Here is an 18146-nt window from a genome sequence, read left to right on the forward strand (position 1 = left end):
TTGGACTCGATGATTTCCAGAGGTCCCTTCCAACCCCTAACATTCTATGATTCTATGATTTATATTAATCTGACACATATCAATCACGAATATCATTAGTAAATCATCATTTTGACTGAAGCTAGTGATAGCTGCATCAACCACAGACTTGGATCTAAAGAATCCTTTAGTTACAGCATTCATGCAGACTCTTACAAGTATATTTGTACTATTTATGGTACAAATTTCACACTTGTATCCTGTTTTAAATCCTTGTTATCCTTCAGAGCGACACTGTAGGAAACTCTCATCACTTTTAAAGATTAGCCCATCATACAATTCACAGGCAGCAATCAAAACCATGTATGAACCAGCCATAGTTACCAACTATGACCAGCTTTTAACTAAGTTTATTGCCAGGTTGTTTTCTTCTACCACAAAACAGAGTCATGAAGAAATCCCTCACAAGCTTTCCAATTAACTGACAAGCTAATGACCCGCAAGAGAAATGAAGCAGTCAATACCGATTCATTCTACCGATAAAGGGCTTTAACAGGCATGACTCTGTTACATGTGACTTGAACCAGAAATAGTATTTTCTTTTACCACCACCCTGGAGCATCATATTTCATTTTAAGAGGGGTATTCTGCCTGCTTAAAAGTTGCTTTACTTATTACTACCAGGGAAAACGGCTTTAAAAAGAGCTCCTTGGAATAACACTAAATTCTTGCCTGGGAAGACATCCATAGTTTTGACTCATTGCTATTCTTCTCTGGCAGAGCAGCTAATCAAGAATTTGACTGCTTATCCTCACAGTCTTTGCAGTCTATTATAAGGACCATTTAGAAGTTCATTCTCAAATTCAATATAAGCTAACTCCACCACAGAGAAAGCAAAGTTCTTGACCCATCTGATGGAAGGACTAGAATAAGACAGGAATTCAATTAATACAAATTTAACCGACTAAATGCAGGAAAAGAAAGGTTTTTAACACTTGCAAAACTGATAGCAATCTGTACATTGTGTGTAATTTCTTCATTCACTCAGATGGCCATGTAGGTCTATCATTTAAATGGCTTGCAATGGATTTACAGACAATAGGATCCATAGTGAGGAGAGGAGGAGGAGGAGGAAGAGGAGGAGGGGGAGGAGGAGGAGGAGGGGGAGGAGGGGGAGGAGGGGGAGGAGGGGGAGGAGGGGGAGGAGGGGGAGGAGGGGGAGGAGGGGGAGGAGGGGGAGGAGGGGGAGGAGGGGGAGGAGGGGGAGGGGGAGGGGGAGGGGGAGGGGGAGGGGGAGGGGGAGGGGGAGGGGGAGGGGGAGGGTGCGGGTGAGGGGGAGGGGGAGGGGGCGGGGGAGGGGGCGGGGGAGGGGGAGGGGGAGGGGGAGGGGGAGGAGGAGGAGGAGGAGGAGGAGGAGGAAGAGGAAGAGGACGAGGAAGAGGAAGAGGAAGAGGCAGAGGACGAGGAAGAGGACGAGGAAGAGGAAGAGGAGGAGGAGGAGGAGGAGGAGGAGGAGGAGGAGGAGGAGGAAGAGGAAGAGGAAGAGGAAGAGGAAGAGGAAGAGGAAGAGGAAGAGGAGGAGGAGGAGGAGGAGGAGGAGGAGGAGGAGGAAGAGGAAGAGGAAGAGGAAGAGGAGGAGGAGGAGGAGGAGGAGGAGGAGGAGGAGGAGGAGGAGGAGGAGGAAGAGGAAGAGGAAGAGGAAGAGGAAGAGGAAGAGGAGAAATGTAGGCTTGCTACATCCTAGGGCCTCATTGTATACATGCTAGACCAGAACAGGAAAGCAGGAGCTGAGAAATTACTCTTTCTGGAAGATGAATGATGTAATACTTTGGCAAAATATGGACTTCAGCTGGAGAACTGCAGGAGGATGTGGGAATGCTGCATATTCAGGAGCTGAGGCTGACTTGGCATGTAATAACAGACTATGAGAAAAATCTGAAGATCCAAATACTTCAAGCAAGCCAGTGCCTTTTAAGTATCTCATTTTAGTGACCTTAAAGAAAAATAGGTACTGAGTATGTTGAATTGCAGTAACACAGTTGGAATCTGCTGAGACGATGATGTTCATAATCAGGAATGTTGTGCTGGCAAAATAAAGCAAGCCAATTCAACGCAATAGGGGACAGAAGGAAGACTGAGAATCAAGTGGTCTGGTTCACACATTCCTTGCTCTATCACAGGCTTCCCACATGACCACAGAGGACACTAAATGTCATGATATAACAGATAATCTTTAAAAAGCCTTTTTAAAGAATATTCTGAGATGTTATGATTTACATGCAGGAATTACAGATATTATGGAAGCGGCTTTGTTCAGAGAAAGGTTGACTAGCACAATACTGGGAAGAATGGCTTTCTGCTAAAGGAAGGCATGTTTCTGAATGTCTTTCCTTCCACTTTGCTAGTATACTTCCCTTTGCATACCAGGCTATTGTGTATTTATGTTTTGCTTCCTAAGAAAAAATTTAAAGAATGAAAATGGGCAAAAGGCAAGTCATGCTGTTCTCTACATTCAAGATACATAAATATACATACTACTTAAACAGAGACAGCTCCTCTATTAATGACAAAATATATATACAGTGACCAAAAAACATAGTCAGAATGCAGTTTCCATAACTGCACAATAGAACATTCCACACACGTGGTACCAGTGTAAAATAATAAATTCCGTATTGGAAATTCTTATTTTCATACAGAAATTAAGCAGCCATCTCTGATCTCTGCCTGAAGAGACTGAAAGACAAAAGGATGCCCTCTAACAGCAAATATTCTTCCTTAATGTTACTGTCACCTAAAAGATTATTCTAGATTCTGTTATTTCACTCCCTATCTCCGCACCACAATACAATGCTTAAGCAAAAAGCACCTTAATTTCTTTAAAACTAAGCACAAGTCAGAACAATTTAAAATTACTCCCATTTGAATTTCTAATTCAAGAGCAATGGCCTAGAAGCCTACGCTCAGATTGTATGCATATGAGAAAGTATGATGGGCTGAACGCACAATTCATACGAATATGTATTCCCTCCTAGATAAAATGATTATTAAAGAGTATTTTCTTGACTATCAGCAGATTTAAACAGTCTACAGTATGTCTGAATTTGGCCCAGAGTAATTAGACTGCATGCAAAGGATAATCTCATTCTAATGGTCACAGCCTGCAGAGAGCATGACGTTTCCAACTTTAAGTCTTCTAACATGTTTCCTTCTCTGATTCTGAAATCACAAGAAGCTGTACTCTCTTAGAAGATGAAAATATATAAACCAAGCCCTACCTTGTAATCTTGCTTTTAACAGCAAAGAGAAGCTGACCTTCCACAAAAGCCTTTGTCCAGTCCTTTGCAAAAGAAATCAGAAGTGCTCCTTCTGGAACGTTTGGTGTAAACATCTGCTACAGCCTACATCAAGGCAAAAATCCAACAAAGTCCACCAAAAATCTTAAGTCTAGGGACTTCACTGGGCCTTTAAGGAAGAAATCCACAATACAAAAATCAAATCAAACAATCAGTAACTTTCTTGTACTTTTACAGTTCCCTTGACACGCATATCTCAGAAAGCTTTGAAGACAAGTGAGAAAAAAAAAGTTTTTGAACAAAACTATACTTAACAAGAGGCAGCTTTAAGCTACACACATACAACTAGGACTAAAAGAAAGAAATAATAAAACATACTTGTACCCAAAGTTTTCTTGAGTAAAATCAACAGGTTCATTATTACAGATACCACGTGCAGTTTTTTACCAGCACACAACCTACAAGGGTGTTGCCGGTCCACAATTAAGAACGTTCAGAGCTAGACTGCATTAAATGCACTAAGGTGAAAGAGCACTTTTTGTTTTCTTTTTGAAGTCTCACCACAAAGTTTTATTCTACCTAATCAAGGAAGACACTGGATAACAAGATTTTCATTCTATGTGATCTGTTCATAAACCTGGCTGGGTTACATATCTGGGTATTACCATAACAGGAAAGCAATTTTTCAGTCAAGCACGTAAGTTCCTTGTCATCTTTTTGTAATTATCCATGGGACTTATAAACAATGAGATTTTCACTGTAGCATATCTCCCTGTTGGAAAGCAAAATCATCCTTTAAACATAAGTCAGGGTATTCCAAACAAACTCTGATTTTTCCTTAGATGATGCAGCCCACAGAAAACTTCTGTAAGATGACAGAGCTGGTTAAACAATGATAAAACCACAAAATTTCTGCTGAACTGATGCAGTGAAAATCCAATTTCTCTATCTAAACCTGTCAGTGCTCTTGAGGCATGGACTTTGACACTAAATAGAAGGAGAGAAAAGTTGTGTTTAATTCATACTGAAAATGAAATTTGTGGCAATTGCAAGGACTAGTCACCTGAATTAGAAGTAAAATGCAAAGTTGTCACCTTGGAAAGCTTCCAACCTCAAAAATTAATCTGAGACAAAAATTATCAAGAGAGGTACTTTAAAGTACATGAGCACTGGACCTTCTGCACATTTCAGTCTACAGAGTTCTCCAAGGAATATGAACGAGAACCCAAAATTACGCACCTAACTGAACCGTCAGAGACACGATTCTGCTCTAGCAATTTGTTCCTCTTCTAGCTATCATTTGCAGAGCAGAATTTCTTCATTGTTGCTTTATGTCAAGGATTGCTTCAATATATGTGCTCCCCACTCAGAATTCATCAAGAGGCAGAACTAGAGGTACAATTTCCCAATGTCTCTGTATAACCTCAGCTTACCAATAAGGTTTCACATTGACTCATGGGTTGCTGGGTGACTGCACTTATCTTTGTCAGCTCTTGAAGACTTATACCTATACAAAGCGGACTATAACAACTCACCATCCTGCCCAGAAGCTCTTACACACACAAGAAGTCTAAACTGAGACAACCCTTATTTGCTGCAGTGCTGCCAGACACTAGCCCAAATTATGGGAGGCTTGCAGAAAAATCAGGGCAATAGGCGATACTTCACAATTTTTTGTAATAATTATTAATAAGACTTTTTTTTTAAGGCACGCAATAGGAAGACTGAGGCAGCACCTCAGTCTGCATAGTACGGTAGCTGTTTTTTTTTCACTCCAACAGAAACAACCAGTTCACAGTCACTTGAAGATGCTGTTGGCAACTTTAATGATGCTTCCAAGTTGAATTTTCATTGCCAGTTGAATTTTCATTGAATTTTCATTAAGAAATCTTCTGGTCCTATAACACATCATTCAGACAGCCAAACTCGCTGTCTGTTTCAACCAACTATTCACGTGGTGCTGTATTTCCCACCACTCTTCTGTCAGCTGCTACCACAGAGCGGTTGTGGCAGTTGTTGCTCCAGCTGCTACCTGAAACAGAGGCATCAGACTGAAAACAAAGGCAAAATCAAACCGCTATCTGCAGCAGCAGTTCATCACATCCAAACAACTTCCCCACATTTTCCGATGTGTCAAGAGATCCCCATTCTTCTGCTACATCTGTCTGGAGTGCGCAAAATCTAGAGCTTGCTCACAGCAGCTGCAATTATTCTCCCAAGAATAACATCCGTTGTAATTCACTGACTGAAAGGGTTTGTCCCTGGATATTGTTAGCCATTTCTCTTTATTATATACAAACGAACTCAGTATCGTACATTGATGGGGACAGCTGGTCATTTTTCCCTAAAGAGAAATAAATCTCATCATACGCATACCCAGAGGAATCAGCACATATGTGGCCCAGACTTTATAGGCTGCTACATCCCACGGGATGCTGTTCAAGCAAGCAGGGGGAACCAGATGCTCAGCAGGGAAAACCAAATTCCTCATTACACTGCACATGTGGGTACTCAAGCAGGTGGTACTCATCTTTCTGCTGGGACTTTTTCCCTCTATAATGCTGCTTGGAAGGACAAAAAACTGCCTCTAAAATTGCTCCAGAATACTTCAGGTTGCTAGCAGTGGCTCTGTCCTCCAAGTTGGAAGACTTGCTCTCTCCTTTCCCTGCTGTGTTTCCAACCCCTCCTGTTCTTCCCAAAGAAGGTCAGTGCCTACAGTGCAGGAGCAGACTTTGCAGAAGCCCTTTTTTTGTCCCTACAACAGGGGTCCCCACAAGCCCCAGTGGGATCAGAGTCACTATGATCTGCTGAGCCACAGAACAAAGGACTCAGCTCAGACACAGGCAACTCGATCAAGAAGTCCTCTGCCACAATTTCAGATTCTGGTAGCTCTTGTCCTATTACTTTTGTTTGCACCTGTGCAGAAAGCAAATTTACTTCATGTGCTGAAGCACAAACATTGTATGGCATGCCAGGCTTTCAGTACAGTTTCTTCTAGTGTTGCTCCCACAAGTAAGAAAAAAGAAACAAAGCCACTTGCCCAAGGAGTCTACCCTTCAATCCTAGGCAGAGAACAAAGGAATTAAATTAATCCTAGGTAGACAAAATGGAGAGGAAAACACCTACCTAACTACAAAAAGAAAGCTGAGCCTCCTAAGCAGTCGGATCACAAAGGAAGAGGCAGACCTCTTCTTTCACCTCTGACTTGTCTTAGCCTCTCACAAAAGCCTGCAGCCAACTTCTTTGAGAAAGCCGAGATGATGGCCTCCTCAAAACAAAAACGCAGATGTAGGACTAGCTGAAAATGAGACAATTCTATTACCAAAGCTTGGGTTGGGTTATGACATTTGACACAAAATTTGGAGTTTCCCCTCAAAAAGCCCCTTGTGGCAGAAGCAGCTGCCTGTGCAGCCAGTTGCTCTGAGAGCCGGAGGTCTGGGGAATTTCCAGGGCAGAGTCCTCCCCAGGTGCCAGGAAACATCCTCTCTGGCTCTGCTCCTCTGCTGCAAGCCCACTGATGCAGGTTTTGTGAAGCTGTAGCGCACAGAATACAATGGATCAATGGATCATTAAACAAAAGAACTACAATTAGAAAAACAGGGCACCATACCCTCTTCATTATACCTAGCAGCAGCAGTATCAGCTATATTTTAAGAACCCCATAATTATATTTTGATTCATCTCATGTAGCATAGACAGAGACATGTTTGCTACCACAGAGAACAGTTTTAAAATTCTGTGTTAAGCTTTAAAAAAAATAAAATCAGAGCAGAGTGAAAGGGCCCTGAATCAAGGCAGTAAGGCAAATACTCAAAGTGACCTGTGCATTGTACTTGTGTCATGGAAGATGATTTATCGCTGACTGAAATGAAGTCAACATGAGCAGGCCAGGGGCAGAACTGAAGCCATCAGAACCCTTGAAGACTCTCATGCCCAGAGCTTTTCACTGGGAAAGAAGCGAACAACAGGCAGAGCCATTTCTGGGGCTGTGAAGTGCTTCTTCGTGGTGTCTCTCATATGCAAACACTGTTTTTCAGTTCCTGCAGATCTGCAAAGCTAAAATAACTGAACTAGTGAGGTGACTGAGAGCTCTCTCTTCTTCACTCCTACTACTTGGTGATGAAGCCCTAGCTGTGGTGGCCACTACACAAGTTAGCTGTTTTGTCTGTGCATCTGACAGCTCATTTCATCATGCATCTTTATAAGAGGGAAACAAAGGGGGAAAAGCTCTCTTCTCTCACTTATCTATTTTACTTACTTGCATTCCTTTTTAATATTAGACTTTTGATATTTTACAGCAATACCATGCAGACAGATAGCGTGGTGTGGGTGTGAGAGAGAGAGAGATATTTTTAAGAAGTGGGAAAAGCAAGAAAAATTGCCATACAAAGCAGGGAACAGTACAGAGGGTGGAGCCCAGAAGCTTTATCCTCTCACACAGCACAGAAGCAAGGATCTTACACGGATCAGACAAACAGGCACACAAACACACATGCTTCCACCAGCACCAGTGAAATATAACTGTATCTGGCATGGCAAGGCAAGTGGCTATCAGGTAGTGACAACTGACTGCAGGAGGAAGAAAGTCTGGGCAGAAGGGCAGAAAGCCTTTCTGCCAAGGGAGCACCATGGGCTTGCTGACACCCTCCCAGGGCAGAGACAAGATTATGCAGCATGTGAAAATCACCCACCAAGTGAAAGACCCAGAAGTAAATTAAGTTGCATGAGAAAGTGAAAGCAGCAGTAGCTTACTGAAAACAACTCCATGTACGGCCAGAACCAGGACTAGCTAAAACCTACCCAGCACCCAATGAGGCCAGAAGTTACATAATGATGCAACGTGCTTAGAGGTCCACTAAACCATCGAGGTCATCATGGTCTGACTCATAGCACAACATAGGAGTCTCTCCTGAAAATATTCAGGAAGATCTTAAAAAACAAAGTTTATATTATTTTGCCTCTAACCTACCTACCAACATCACTTTCTACATGTAATTAAGCACTACTAAGGCTGTGCAATCAGGAAAAAGTGCAGACAACAAAAAAGCTCCAAACAACCCATAACAACAAGAAGTAAACCCAGAAGTAAAGACTCCGAGAGTTATCTGGCATTAAAAGTACAACTCAGTTCTCTGCTGTTCCACACACAGGCCCAGCAAACAGTCAGGAGCATTAGCAGCCTGTGCACTGCAGTAGAAGCTTTTTGATGCTATACAGCCATTTCATCCCTCTGCTCTTCGTATTTGTGCTACTCTTCTGTTCCCAGAGGATATTTTTGATATGTATGCATTTTCACAAATAGCCAAAGAAAACCTCAAACCACATATTTAAAAAGGACTTTCCTGGATAGATTGCATATTATCTAGCAAAGAACGGATACCTTTTTGAAAGGACAGGGTGCAATTGTTTTGCTTCTTCTAAATACAATTGTTTAAAGCTAAGGTTTTCATTAAAAGGCTGATGTGAATAAACATGGCTGCATTCAGACTTCTTCAGTAATTTCATGTAGCTTGCTAACCGCTAATTTGACTAGAAATTTCATGTGGACGTATACTTTGAAGAACAACAGAACATGTACAAACTAGTCTCTCCTAATGACAGTACATGACAGCACATTTTGAATGGCTCTTTCCCTAAGTTAATATGTAAAACTATGTACAACTGGGTTTTTTCCAACTTTTCCCAAGTAAATCACCTTCTCTAAAAATCCCCACCTTTTTTGGCTTTGTCAGGCTTTAGCCTCAACTGAAGTTACTGAATGCTTTGAGTATATTCCATCTAACAAGGTTTTCAACCCCCTGAGCATCTGAGTTTCACTTTGAATTAATCTTTGTCAGATGAGCTCCAGGCATCACTAAAGCAGAGTGAACTGGTTGCATAAAACTTCAAGTTCAGTTCCCTGCGCCACTGGCCGTGACAGTACTACAATAACTAATATACAGAATAGAGAATTTCCCTATCTTCAGAAGATCCCACACACCCACTGTGGAACAAATTCCTACTAATTAAAAATTGTTCCATGGGAAGGGTGGAAGAAGAAGTGGAGTATTTGAATATTTTGAAAGATATTTAATTGAATTTCTTTCTTTCAACCAGCGTTCAATGCCCAGACAATAGTCCAGATGGAACTGTGCAATTTATTTTAAGGATGACATGCTGCACAGTCACATGCAGGGTCCTGCACCTAGAGATGAATAACCCCACGTACCAGTACAGGTTAGGGCTTGACCTGCTGGAAAGCAGCTCTGCAGAGAAGGACCCGGGAGTTCTGGTGGACAAGTTCACCATGAGCCAACATGGTTCATCATGAGCCCTTGTGGCCAGGAAGGCCAATGGTATCTTGGAGTGCATTAGGAAGAGTGTGGCCAGCAGGTCGAGGGAGGTTATCCTCCCCCTCTATGCTGCCCTAGTGAGGCCACACCTGGAGCACTGTGTCCAGTTCTGGGCTGCACAGTTCAAGAAAGACAAGGAACTACTGGAGAGAGTCCAGCGGAGGGCTACAAAGATGATCAGAGGACTGGAGCATCTCTCTTATGAGTAGAGGCTGAGAGAGCTGGGTCTGTTTAGCCTGGAGAAGACTGAGGGGGGATCTTATCAATGCTTACAAATACCTTAGGGGTGGGTGTCAAGAGGATGCGGCCAGACTCTTCTCAGTGGTGCCCAGTGACAGGCAAGGGGCAACAGGCACAAACTGAAATATGGGAAATTCCATCTCAATATGAGGAAAAACTTCTTTACTTTGAGGGTGACAGAGCACTGGAACAGGCTGCCCAGGGAGGCTGTGAAGTCTCCTTCTCTGGAGATATGCAAAACCCGCCTAGACGCAACCCTGGGCAATGTGCTGTAGGTGAACTGCTTTGGCAGGGGGTTGGACTAGATGACCTCCAGGGATCCTTTCCAACCTTAACCATTCTGTGATCTGTAAATATGGGTAAAACCAAAAGAGAAAATGCTAAATGAAACTAAATAGGAACAGAAGTATAACAGACTTCCCCAGTTTTCATTATGAAATGAAAAGAAACAAAAAAAGGGAACAACAGGTACTGAAGAGAATAGGTCTAATTAACATGGTCTTATTTTATAACTAGAAAATTCAAGTTACACTAGTTAAAAACATATTTCTGAAATGGTGTTCTCTTCAGTACAGGATACAGAAATGATATATTTTGTTACATTTTGCAGTCTCCAGGAGAAAGTACTTCACACTGAAACACTTAGATTTATTTTCCTCCGATTTCAATATGTCACCTTTAGTTAAAACACAGACATGTGTCGTGGTGCACACAACACCAGCTGCTCCCACCTTTTAAACACATCTCCATGCAACCCCACACAAGCGAACTGAGCTTTTGCACTGCAATTTCTTCATTTTATAATAATGATGACACCCTTTAGTTTACCAAAAGCCATTAGGCCTGTCTGGATAAGCAAAATGACCACATTCTGTGGTCTCAACTCCAATGAGAATCCCTGTCAAAACACAAGCTAACATATTTGTCTGCACATTAACTGGCCAGGTTTTAACTTCAGCTTCCAACAGCCCCCAAGAAAGGGCCCAGGGTAACATGTCTAAATTCTTCAGACTCAAAGCATGCTATAGTTACTGACAAAAGTTTTTTCTTTTCAATAAGTTCACCACAAACCAAAGATAAACAAGACAAAACAAAGGATTATTAACCCTCCTGAAAATAACGTTTGACAAGAAAAATAAGCTTAGAAACAATGTTCAGTGCAACGTTACATTGACTTGCTCTCTTGCTTCTGCACACTTTTATCAGGGCAATTATTCTTCATTTAAGATGTTCTCTCACATTCCCTGAAGTTTGCTTTAATAAGTTGCTACTTAATAGCATTTAGACCAAGAAAAGCAAAATAATTTGTATTTTGTAGTGAGCTGAAAGTCACTCAATATGATTCATTATAGCACAGATTGTCTTAAGAGGTGCTTCACATCAGCCCTGTGTTATTCCAGTGCTGAATGCAATTCATGTACCTAACAAATAATTATGCAAAACCACATTATAGCACTACTTTACTGACTAGCACAATGCAGTTAGAATAAATACATAGTATTTCACAACCCAATACCCAGGAGCTTGTCATTTACAGCCTATCAATACTGAACTACTTCCTGCATAAGCACTGTTCTTTAGTATATGTGCATGAGTAATAGCTTTGTTTCTCACACAGATAGCCCTAACTTTAGAAGACTTTAATGGTTTTTTTCTCTGCAATGATTCATAAAATAAAGTGTACATCTCCAGAAAAATCTCTTTCACATTAAATATCCCAAGACTTCAGAATTTAAAACTAATATGCTGAACTGGCTTCGTCAAGTATTTTAACCTGTTACCTAATATACAACTGCCTTTCACAAGAAGTACTGATTTAGGATAAGTCAATGCAAGTTGCAATGAGGGAAATTCTGGCTAGATACGAGACAAAAAAGTTCAACAGCAAGGGTAGTGAAATGCAGGATGCCTAGCAAGGCTGCAAAAACCTCCATCCTTGGAGATATGCAAAACCCAGGCAGATGGGGCCCTGAGTGACCTGATCTCACTTGGAAATTGCGGTCCTGCTTTGAGCAGGGGTTTGACAAGATGACCTCCTAAATTATTCTATAATTGTATGACAACATAGAGGATGCCCATAGGCACACGGGAAGTACATCCACACCAGATGTCTCACTATCTGCTTGCTGCTTTTTCATCTTCCAGAAAGAGAGAACAGAACATGACTGGATGCAGACACTGTACTCAAGGTATGATGGACTGCACTGCTTTAAAAGGAAGACACCCATCACTTTGCTCAGTTTAACAGTGAGCCTAACTCTCACTGTTAATTAACCACAACTGTTGTAGGAACACATTCTTCCCCTCAGCCCTTCTGGATATATAGCGTGCCCTGAAAGCAAGTGGCAGAGAACCCATGCTGGAAATGTGCCTTCTGATCACCACACAAGCGCAGCTCTGGGATGCTTTCAGCCACCTAAAGCAGCAAGTGGTTTGGGGAGGAGATTTGAGAACCAAAGGCAAGGAAGAGGCCACATGACAAAGTCAAGTGGTTGAGTCACACAGGCGGACTGGAGATTTCAGTCTGTCCTCCCAAGGCAGCTTGTGCATTTTTCAATAGAGCAGGTCCAGCTTAAGAACTGTGATGGAGCATGCTCCCTGCCAGGACACTGAAATCCTTGGCACGTAAGAGCTTGCTCTGAGGCTGTAGGTTCAGATCCAAACAGGCTGCATAGGACCTAAATGCAGAGCTTCCACATTCTGAACCAAGGACTCTAGCTTCCACATGACCATGCCATAGGTGGGCATCTACATCATTGCCATTAGTTCTGGTCAGAAAAGGCTTTGGGGTTTGACAAGGGCACACAACTATAACCTGACATAGTAGATTTAAACTGCTCCCAAAGGCTGTCACAGGTGCCTGCCTAAGCGTGCTTACTTGCACAGCCCAAACCAGCATTTATTTGTCCCCACGTGCAATAGAACTCCAGCTATGGTAAAGAGAGGAGAAGTACCTGATTGTTGGCCCTGGCAACACAAAGCTGATCAACAAACAAAACTAAAACAGAAAAGTTTCATTCAAGGCATCTTTTAAAAATTAACAGAAAGGAAAGAAATTAATTCTAAATCTTCATTAAAGTTCTGAACGCACTTCAAATAATGAATGCCTGTATTCCCTCAAATGATTGTGCTATTCATGGTGCCAGTGAGCAAAGAACTCGAAGCAAGTTCCTCCTGACCATTACTAACTTAACTCATCTTTAAATAATTTCCCAAAGAGTTAAGTGCAACTCAAATGTTGCATCAGCAATGTGAGAAAAAAAATCTGAGTATTCTTTTGTAAGTAAATCCAAAACTAAGAGAAAACTCAAATGAAAGCACTCAGACAGACTGCTTGAGACCTTTTATTCCTCATTCTTGGAAACACAGGTGTAAGATACCATTAAAACAAGATAAATTAATTCGAGAAACTATTTCCCATAATCTAATTGAAAATTTTAAACAAACCTCAAAAGAGAGGAATATGTCCTCTATGAAATGTTCTGCTGACTTCAGAAAAAAAATCTGTATAAATTAGAACACATGAGCAGCAATTTTTCATGAATGTTAATATAACCAAACTAAATCCAATAAACATGAAAGGAGAAAAAAAATTGCAAGCAACATAGTTATTGCTTATCTGGAAGAAATGCAAGTTAGGATAAACAGGAATTTTATTTTGTTATGGTGACACAGCAGCAGTAACACTTTCAAAGTTCCATCACCAATGTCCCATTGACTGCCAGTAACAGTTTAGGCCCTGAAGAACTTCTATTGCTTTTGTAAATAAAGATGAGGTTATTCCCAAAAGGTTATCAAGAGTAGCTACTTTTCCATTTAAAGGAACCACAAGCTGTGCATTTAACTGTAGGTATCCCAAAAGTCTTCATGCTCTATCCCTTCCCCCACTACCTCAAGTCCACTGTCTGAGCCTAAGACTCATCACATCGCACTTTATTACAACTGGAAGTTCACTGAAGCAGGAAGCACCTCTAATATTTATCTGAATGGTGCCTAGTATGCACTTTTAGCCTGTGAGAAATATGTTGTAATTACTGCATTACCAAGCTGTGGAAAAAATTCCACCAGTTAAGAAGAAATAGTTTAAACTGATGATAGGTATTAACAGTTGATGGATACATATGCTTTCTGTAGGTGGATCTTTACCATAAAAAAAATATGAACTGCAAGACCTTCAAAAAACTACAAAGTCATCTTTCCTGAGGAGCAGATTAGTATTAGAGCTTCAGCATATGTTATTCAAAAATTTTGAAGTTTCTGAATCAAGCTAATTAGCTGGCACAGTTATGACGAAAACAACTGACAACCAATTACATTGAGAAGATACAAGACTCTACATCACTGAAAACATATTGAAATTTAGATACCTCTTTATTGTCCCTGGAAGATCCAGACTGAATGGAATTTGATAGGAGGATGCTAAAGTGTCATCCACAGCCTTGCTTATTTCCTGTAGTTCTCTCAAAGAAACACAGCCAAGTAAAGCAGTCAGTTCACAGTCCTGTGACTGAATAAGTCTATCTTGTTCTTCAATTTCTCTTCTTAGCTCTTGATCTTTTGCTTCTAATAGAGCCAGTCTTGCTCGGAGGTCTTCAATTTCTTTCTGCATAGAACAGAAACCTGAGTTTACTATGAACTCTGTTAAAGAAATCCCTCTGTCCCTAGAAAAGTGCAATACAAGTCTCAGAAGTAGCAGGAATTAAGGTTGTCCAATTTAGCACAACATTAAATGAGAACACATTCTTCTGTTGACACACAAAAATTCTTACGTCTGTTGTCTTTAGAAACTCTAGTGCTTCTACAGTCTGAAACTCCCCACCTCCATTTCAATACCAAATTTCAGGTTCCTCTTCCAACACCAACCATCAGTCACCTTTTACCTTTAAAACACACTGGTATTTCCCAAGTTAAAAACTTCCCAAAAAACCCCTAAAATCATGTTCAACCATGACAACAGAACCTTGCTACAGACTGGCAGCTAAAGTGACCAGCCATCTATCTGTCCTCCTGCAGAATACTCCTACAATGGTTCCTCTAGGCTTCCAATCCAACATCAAGCACAGGATGCAAGTAGTGCATCACTGACTAGCCAGTCCTTTTAATTAATATTTAATTTTAATTAAAAGCACAAAATCCTTCCCTTAAAATGACCAGAGCTTCAACCTCAGTTGCACTTGTCTTGCCAGAAGTTCAAGTCCCAGGCATCATGATAGTGATGCTTCTTGCAAGAGCATGTTCTCATTTTTCCTTGAAAACCCAAGAGAGCTTGCACCCAAGGAAGGAGCACTTCATGAAGGAATCTGGGTTGCTGAACTAATAGAAGTTATTTAATACATGGCCTTTGGCTCATTTTTCCCAGAATTTGAAAAGAGGGCTTTTTAAAAAAAAAAAATCAAAGGAGAGCTACTTGCTACCAAAGTAGCTGAATGCCATACTGGAGAATTTCATTCTATTCCTACATTTCTTACAGTCTCTGTGAAACTTTGCAAGCCACTTAAACTATTATCTCCACGAACAGCCACAGACTGAATGTTCACCATTTTCCATACAACCAACAAGAGGGGTCTCTGAAGTGCTATCTACAGACTCTTGACAGAAATCAAAGCTCATAATTCCGTGCTCTGACCATGTTCCATTGAGCTAAACAGAAAAATTAAAAAATAAACACAACTTTTTTCAGGGAAATAAGTAGGCATTACAAAATCAACATCAGAAACAACCCTATTGCTTTTTTTATGGTAATTCAGTTCTTCATTCTCTATCTGTAAAATGGCAATAAGACTGTCTCTTCACCCAAAGTGATGTTATGCAGATAAAATTAAGTGGGTTTTGAATCACTCAGATGCCATGTTGATTAATGCTGTAAAAATTAATTAATCTGCATACAGAAGAGGGTTTGAGTGGCATACCATAAAAGGGTTCTGGGGCCATATACTGAATGTAATGAAGATAAAAGGGTATTCTGAGTATCTGAACAAGCATTTTCCATCTTCAGCAATGCATGAAGCAGGGATCCAGGAAAAAAACAAAAGCATGTTCATATAATTAAAGACTCTCATTAAACATACATCTATGCACATATAACTGACTTTGGCATTTCTTTGCTTTTTGAGTGCTCCACTTTGAAACCTTAACATTCTTTTAATGTTTTCATGTAATTTAAGCGAAGTTTAGTTCATTAGTGTTCACTCTGTTAACAAACACATTTTCAGGTTTGCTGCCCTGCAACAAGCTCCCCAAGTATCACTTAAACCAAGAAACAGTCCTTGCATCTTAAAAGGTTGACTGCCTCAAAAATTTCAACTTATGTTAGTGCTGCGCACCAGATTAATCAATTATTTTCCTCCTTTTTTTGGTTTTAGATTTAGCAAGAAGAGAACAGAGTGGCCCATGTTTCAACCCACAGTCATTTGTCAAGGACAGAAAGGTCACAGTAGGCCAAAACCACCAGTTTTGTTTCTTTCAGTCTCGAATCAGGCTTTCAGTGCGCACAAAGGACAATTCTGTCGCTGTGTTACTGGTTTGGGAATACTGCCAAAATCTTAATAGGCCCTGCTTAATGCAAGGACCTTCATATCCTTTGAAAACGTAGTAATTGCAATCACTTCAATAAGTAACCTACATGGGAACAGAAAGGCAGATGAACAGAATTTGGTTTTACCAACACACAGCACTGAAATGTTTTAGCAACATAAATAGATATCAGAAGCACACAATCTGCATTCACAGAGAGAAAGCTGTTCTGCTTGGGAATAGTTCACAGGCATTCTTGGGAGAATGGAAATTTTAGTCAGTAAACTGGAATTCTCTCACATTCTTTTCCAGAAATGCCAAGAAGCCTTTAATGTGCTCTTGGTCAGCCTCCAGGGACAGATAAAAAGGACTTAAAGTCTCAGCATGGAGCAGCAGATGATATTCAGCTCATTAAACATAAGCTGGAGTTTTACTTTGTGGATTTGAGTTTAAACTGAGATTTTTCTAACACAACAGCTAATCACTACTGACTGTAAACCTCCAGATTCACTTATGGGCTGGTGTTCTCCATTAAGTACAGATTGCAGTAGAAACTTTAATATGTAAATTGTAGATACCATCACAGGCTCTCAAATCCCTGAAGACAAATGCAGAACCAACAGAAGAGAGGATAGAAGGAAAAGGAAAGTAAAGTAGGGCTAAAAAAAAAATTATTTCAGATCATGTGAGATTTTGTGCAGGAGCAACCATAAGGGATACTGGGAGCCACCAAACATACAGGTCAGCCTTCTCCAGAACCTTGAATTCATGATAATTTTGATCAAATGCTCATAAATAGCATGCCCATACCACAATGTGGCTAATTTTTCCCTAGTATAACTACATTAGCTGATGTGGAGTCTTAAGTACAGAAGTTTTCAGTTGAATAGCTTGAGGTGGCTGGCTGCATGTCTAGATTATCAAAAACAGTCTTCTGGACACCGATAACATTGAACTACATTATGTCTCCTCTTATATCTTGATGAAATAAATCCAAACAATACAAAAAGGTGATGACTAGGATAGAAGACATTTCTTCATCTAAGTACGGTTTAGCAATGGTCATGTAAGATGCTTTTCTCCATGTCTTTCTGGTTTTTATACATACACTTAATGTATATACAAACACACAGATGATTGTACTATCAGATTCACCGAAGGAAGAAAAGCATCAAAAATAACGAGATTTCACAACAAGAACACAGAAAAAAGAAAACTAGACCTACTAGCTCTCTAAGATGTCACATTGCTGAGTGCGATTGCCAAGGTTTAAAAGGAGATGGAACAAAGACTTGTACTAGACATTAACTAAGATTTTTGAAGGACGGTGAAAAGAAAGAGCTAAATTTTGCTTAAAAGGCTTGCAGATTTAAAACTGGACAGGAGCCATCTTAAAAACTTTCCAATTGCCAAATTACCACATTGTGACATCACGTGTCAGTATGAAGTTATTGTTGGCAAATGCCGACGGCTCCGTGATGATTCCTTCATCCTTATGAAATGCATCAATCATCTTTCAGGAACAAAAGCTGGTAAATCATTTATTTATAGTCAATTCTAAATCAGAAATGGATGACAGATTGCTTCCTTCAAAACTTTTTGTCTTCATCTAAAAACTTCTGAACATCAATGAAATACTAAAATGGAAAATTAGAACATAAAGAGCACACTTAAAAAGATAATGAGGAAAGTTAAAGCATGCACACAAGCCACCAAGCCTTCCCGTTCTGCTTCTGTGTAATGAGATTAACACAACTCCTGTGGCTGCCATCTCCAATCATCACTT

The 18146-nt window shown here is 40.5% G+C and overlaps 1 protein-coding gene across 1 annotated transcript in view; it reads right to left on the reverse strand.

The window, feature by feature from the left end:
- Positions 1–18146, reverse strand: part of DISC1 (DISC1 scaffold protein) — a 214368-nt gene that overhangs the window by 127392 nt on the left and 68830 nt on the right. Inside the window, exon 6 of the mRNA XM_068395951.1 lies at positions 14215–14450. Coding sequence (XP_068252052.1) covers positions 14215–14450 — 236 coding nt within the window. The remainder of the gene's footprint in view (positions 1–14214; positions 14451–18146) is intronic.

This window comes from Nyctibius grandis, chromosome 1 (assembly GCF_013368605.1).
Source record: "Nyctibius grandis isolate bNycGra1 chromosome 1, bNycGra1.pri, whole genome shotgun sequence".
Classification (NCBI taxonomy): Eukaryota; Metazoa; Chordata; class Aves; order Nyctibiiformes; family Nyctibiidae; genus Nyctibius; species Nyctibius grandis.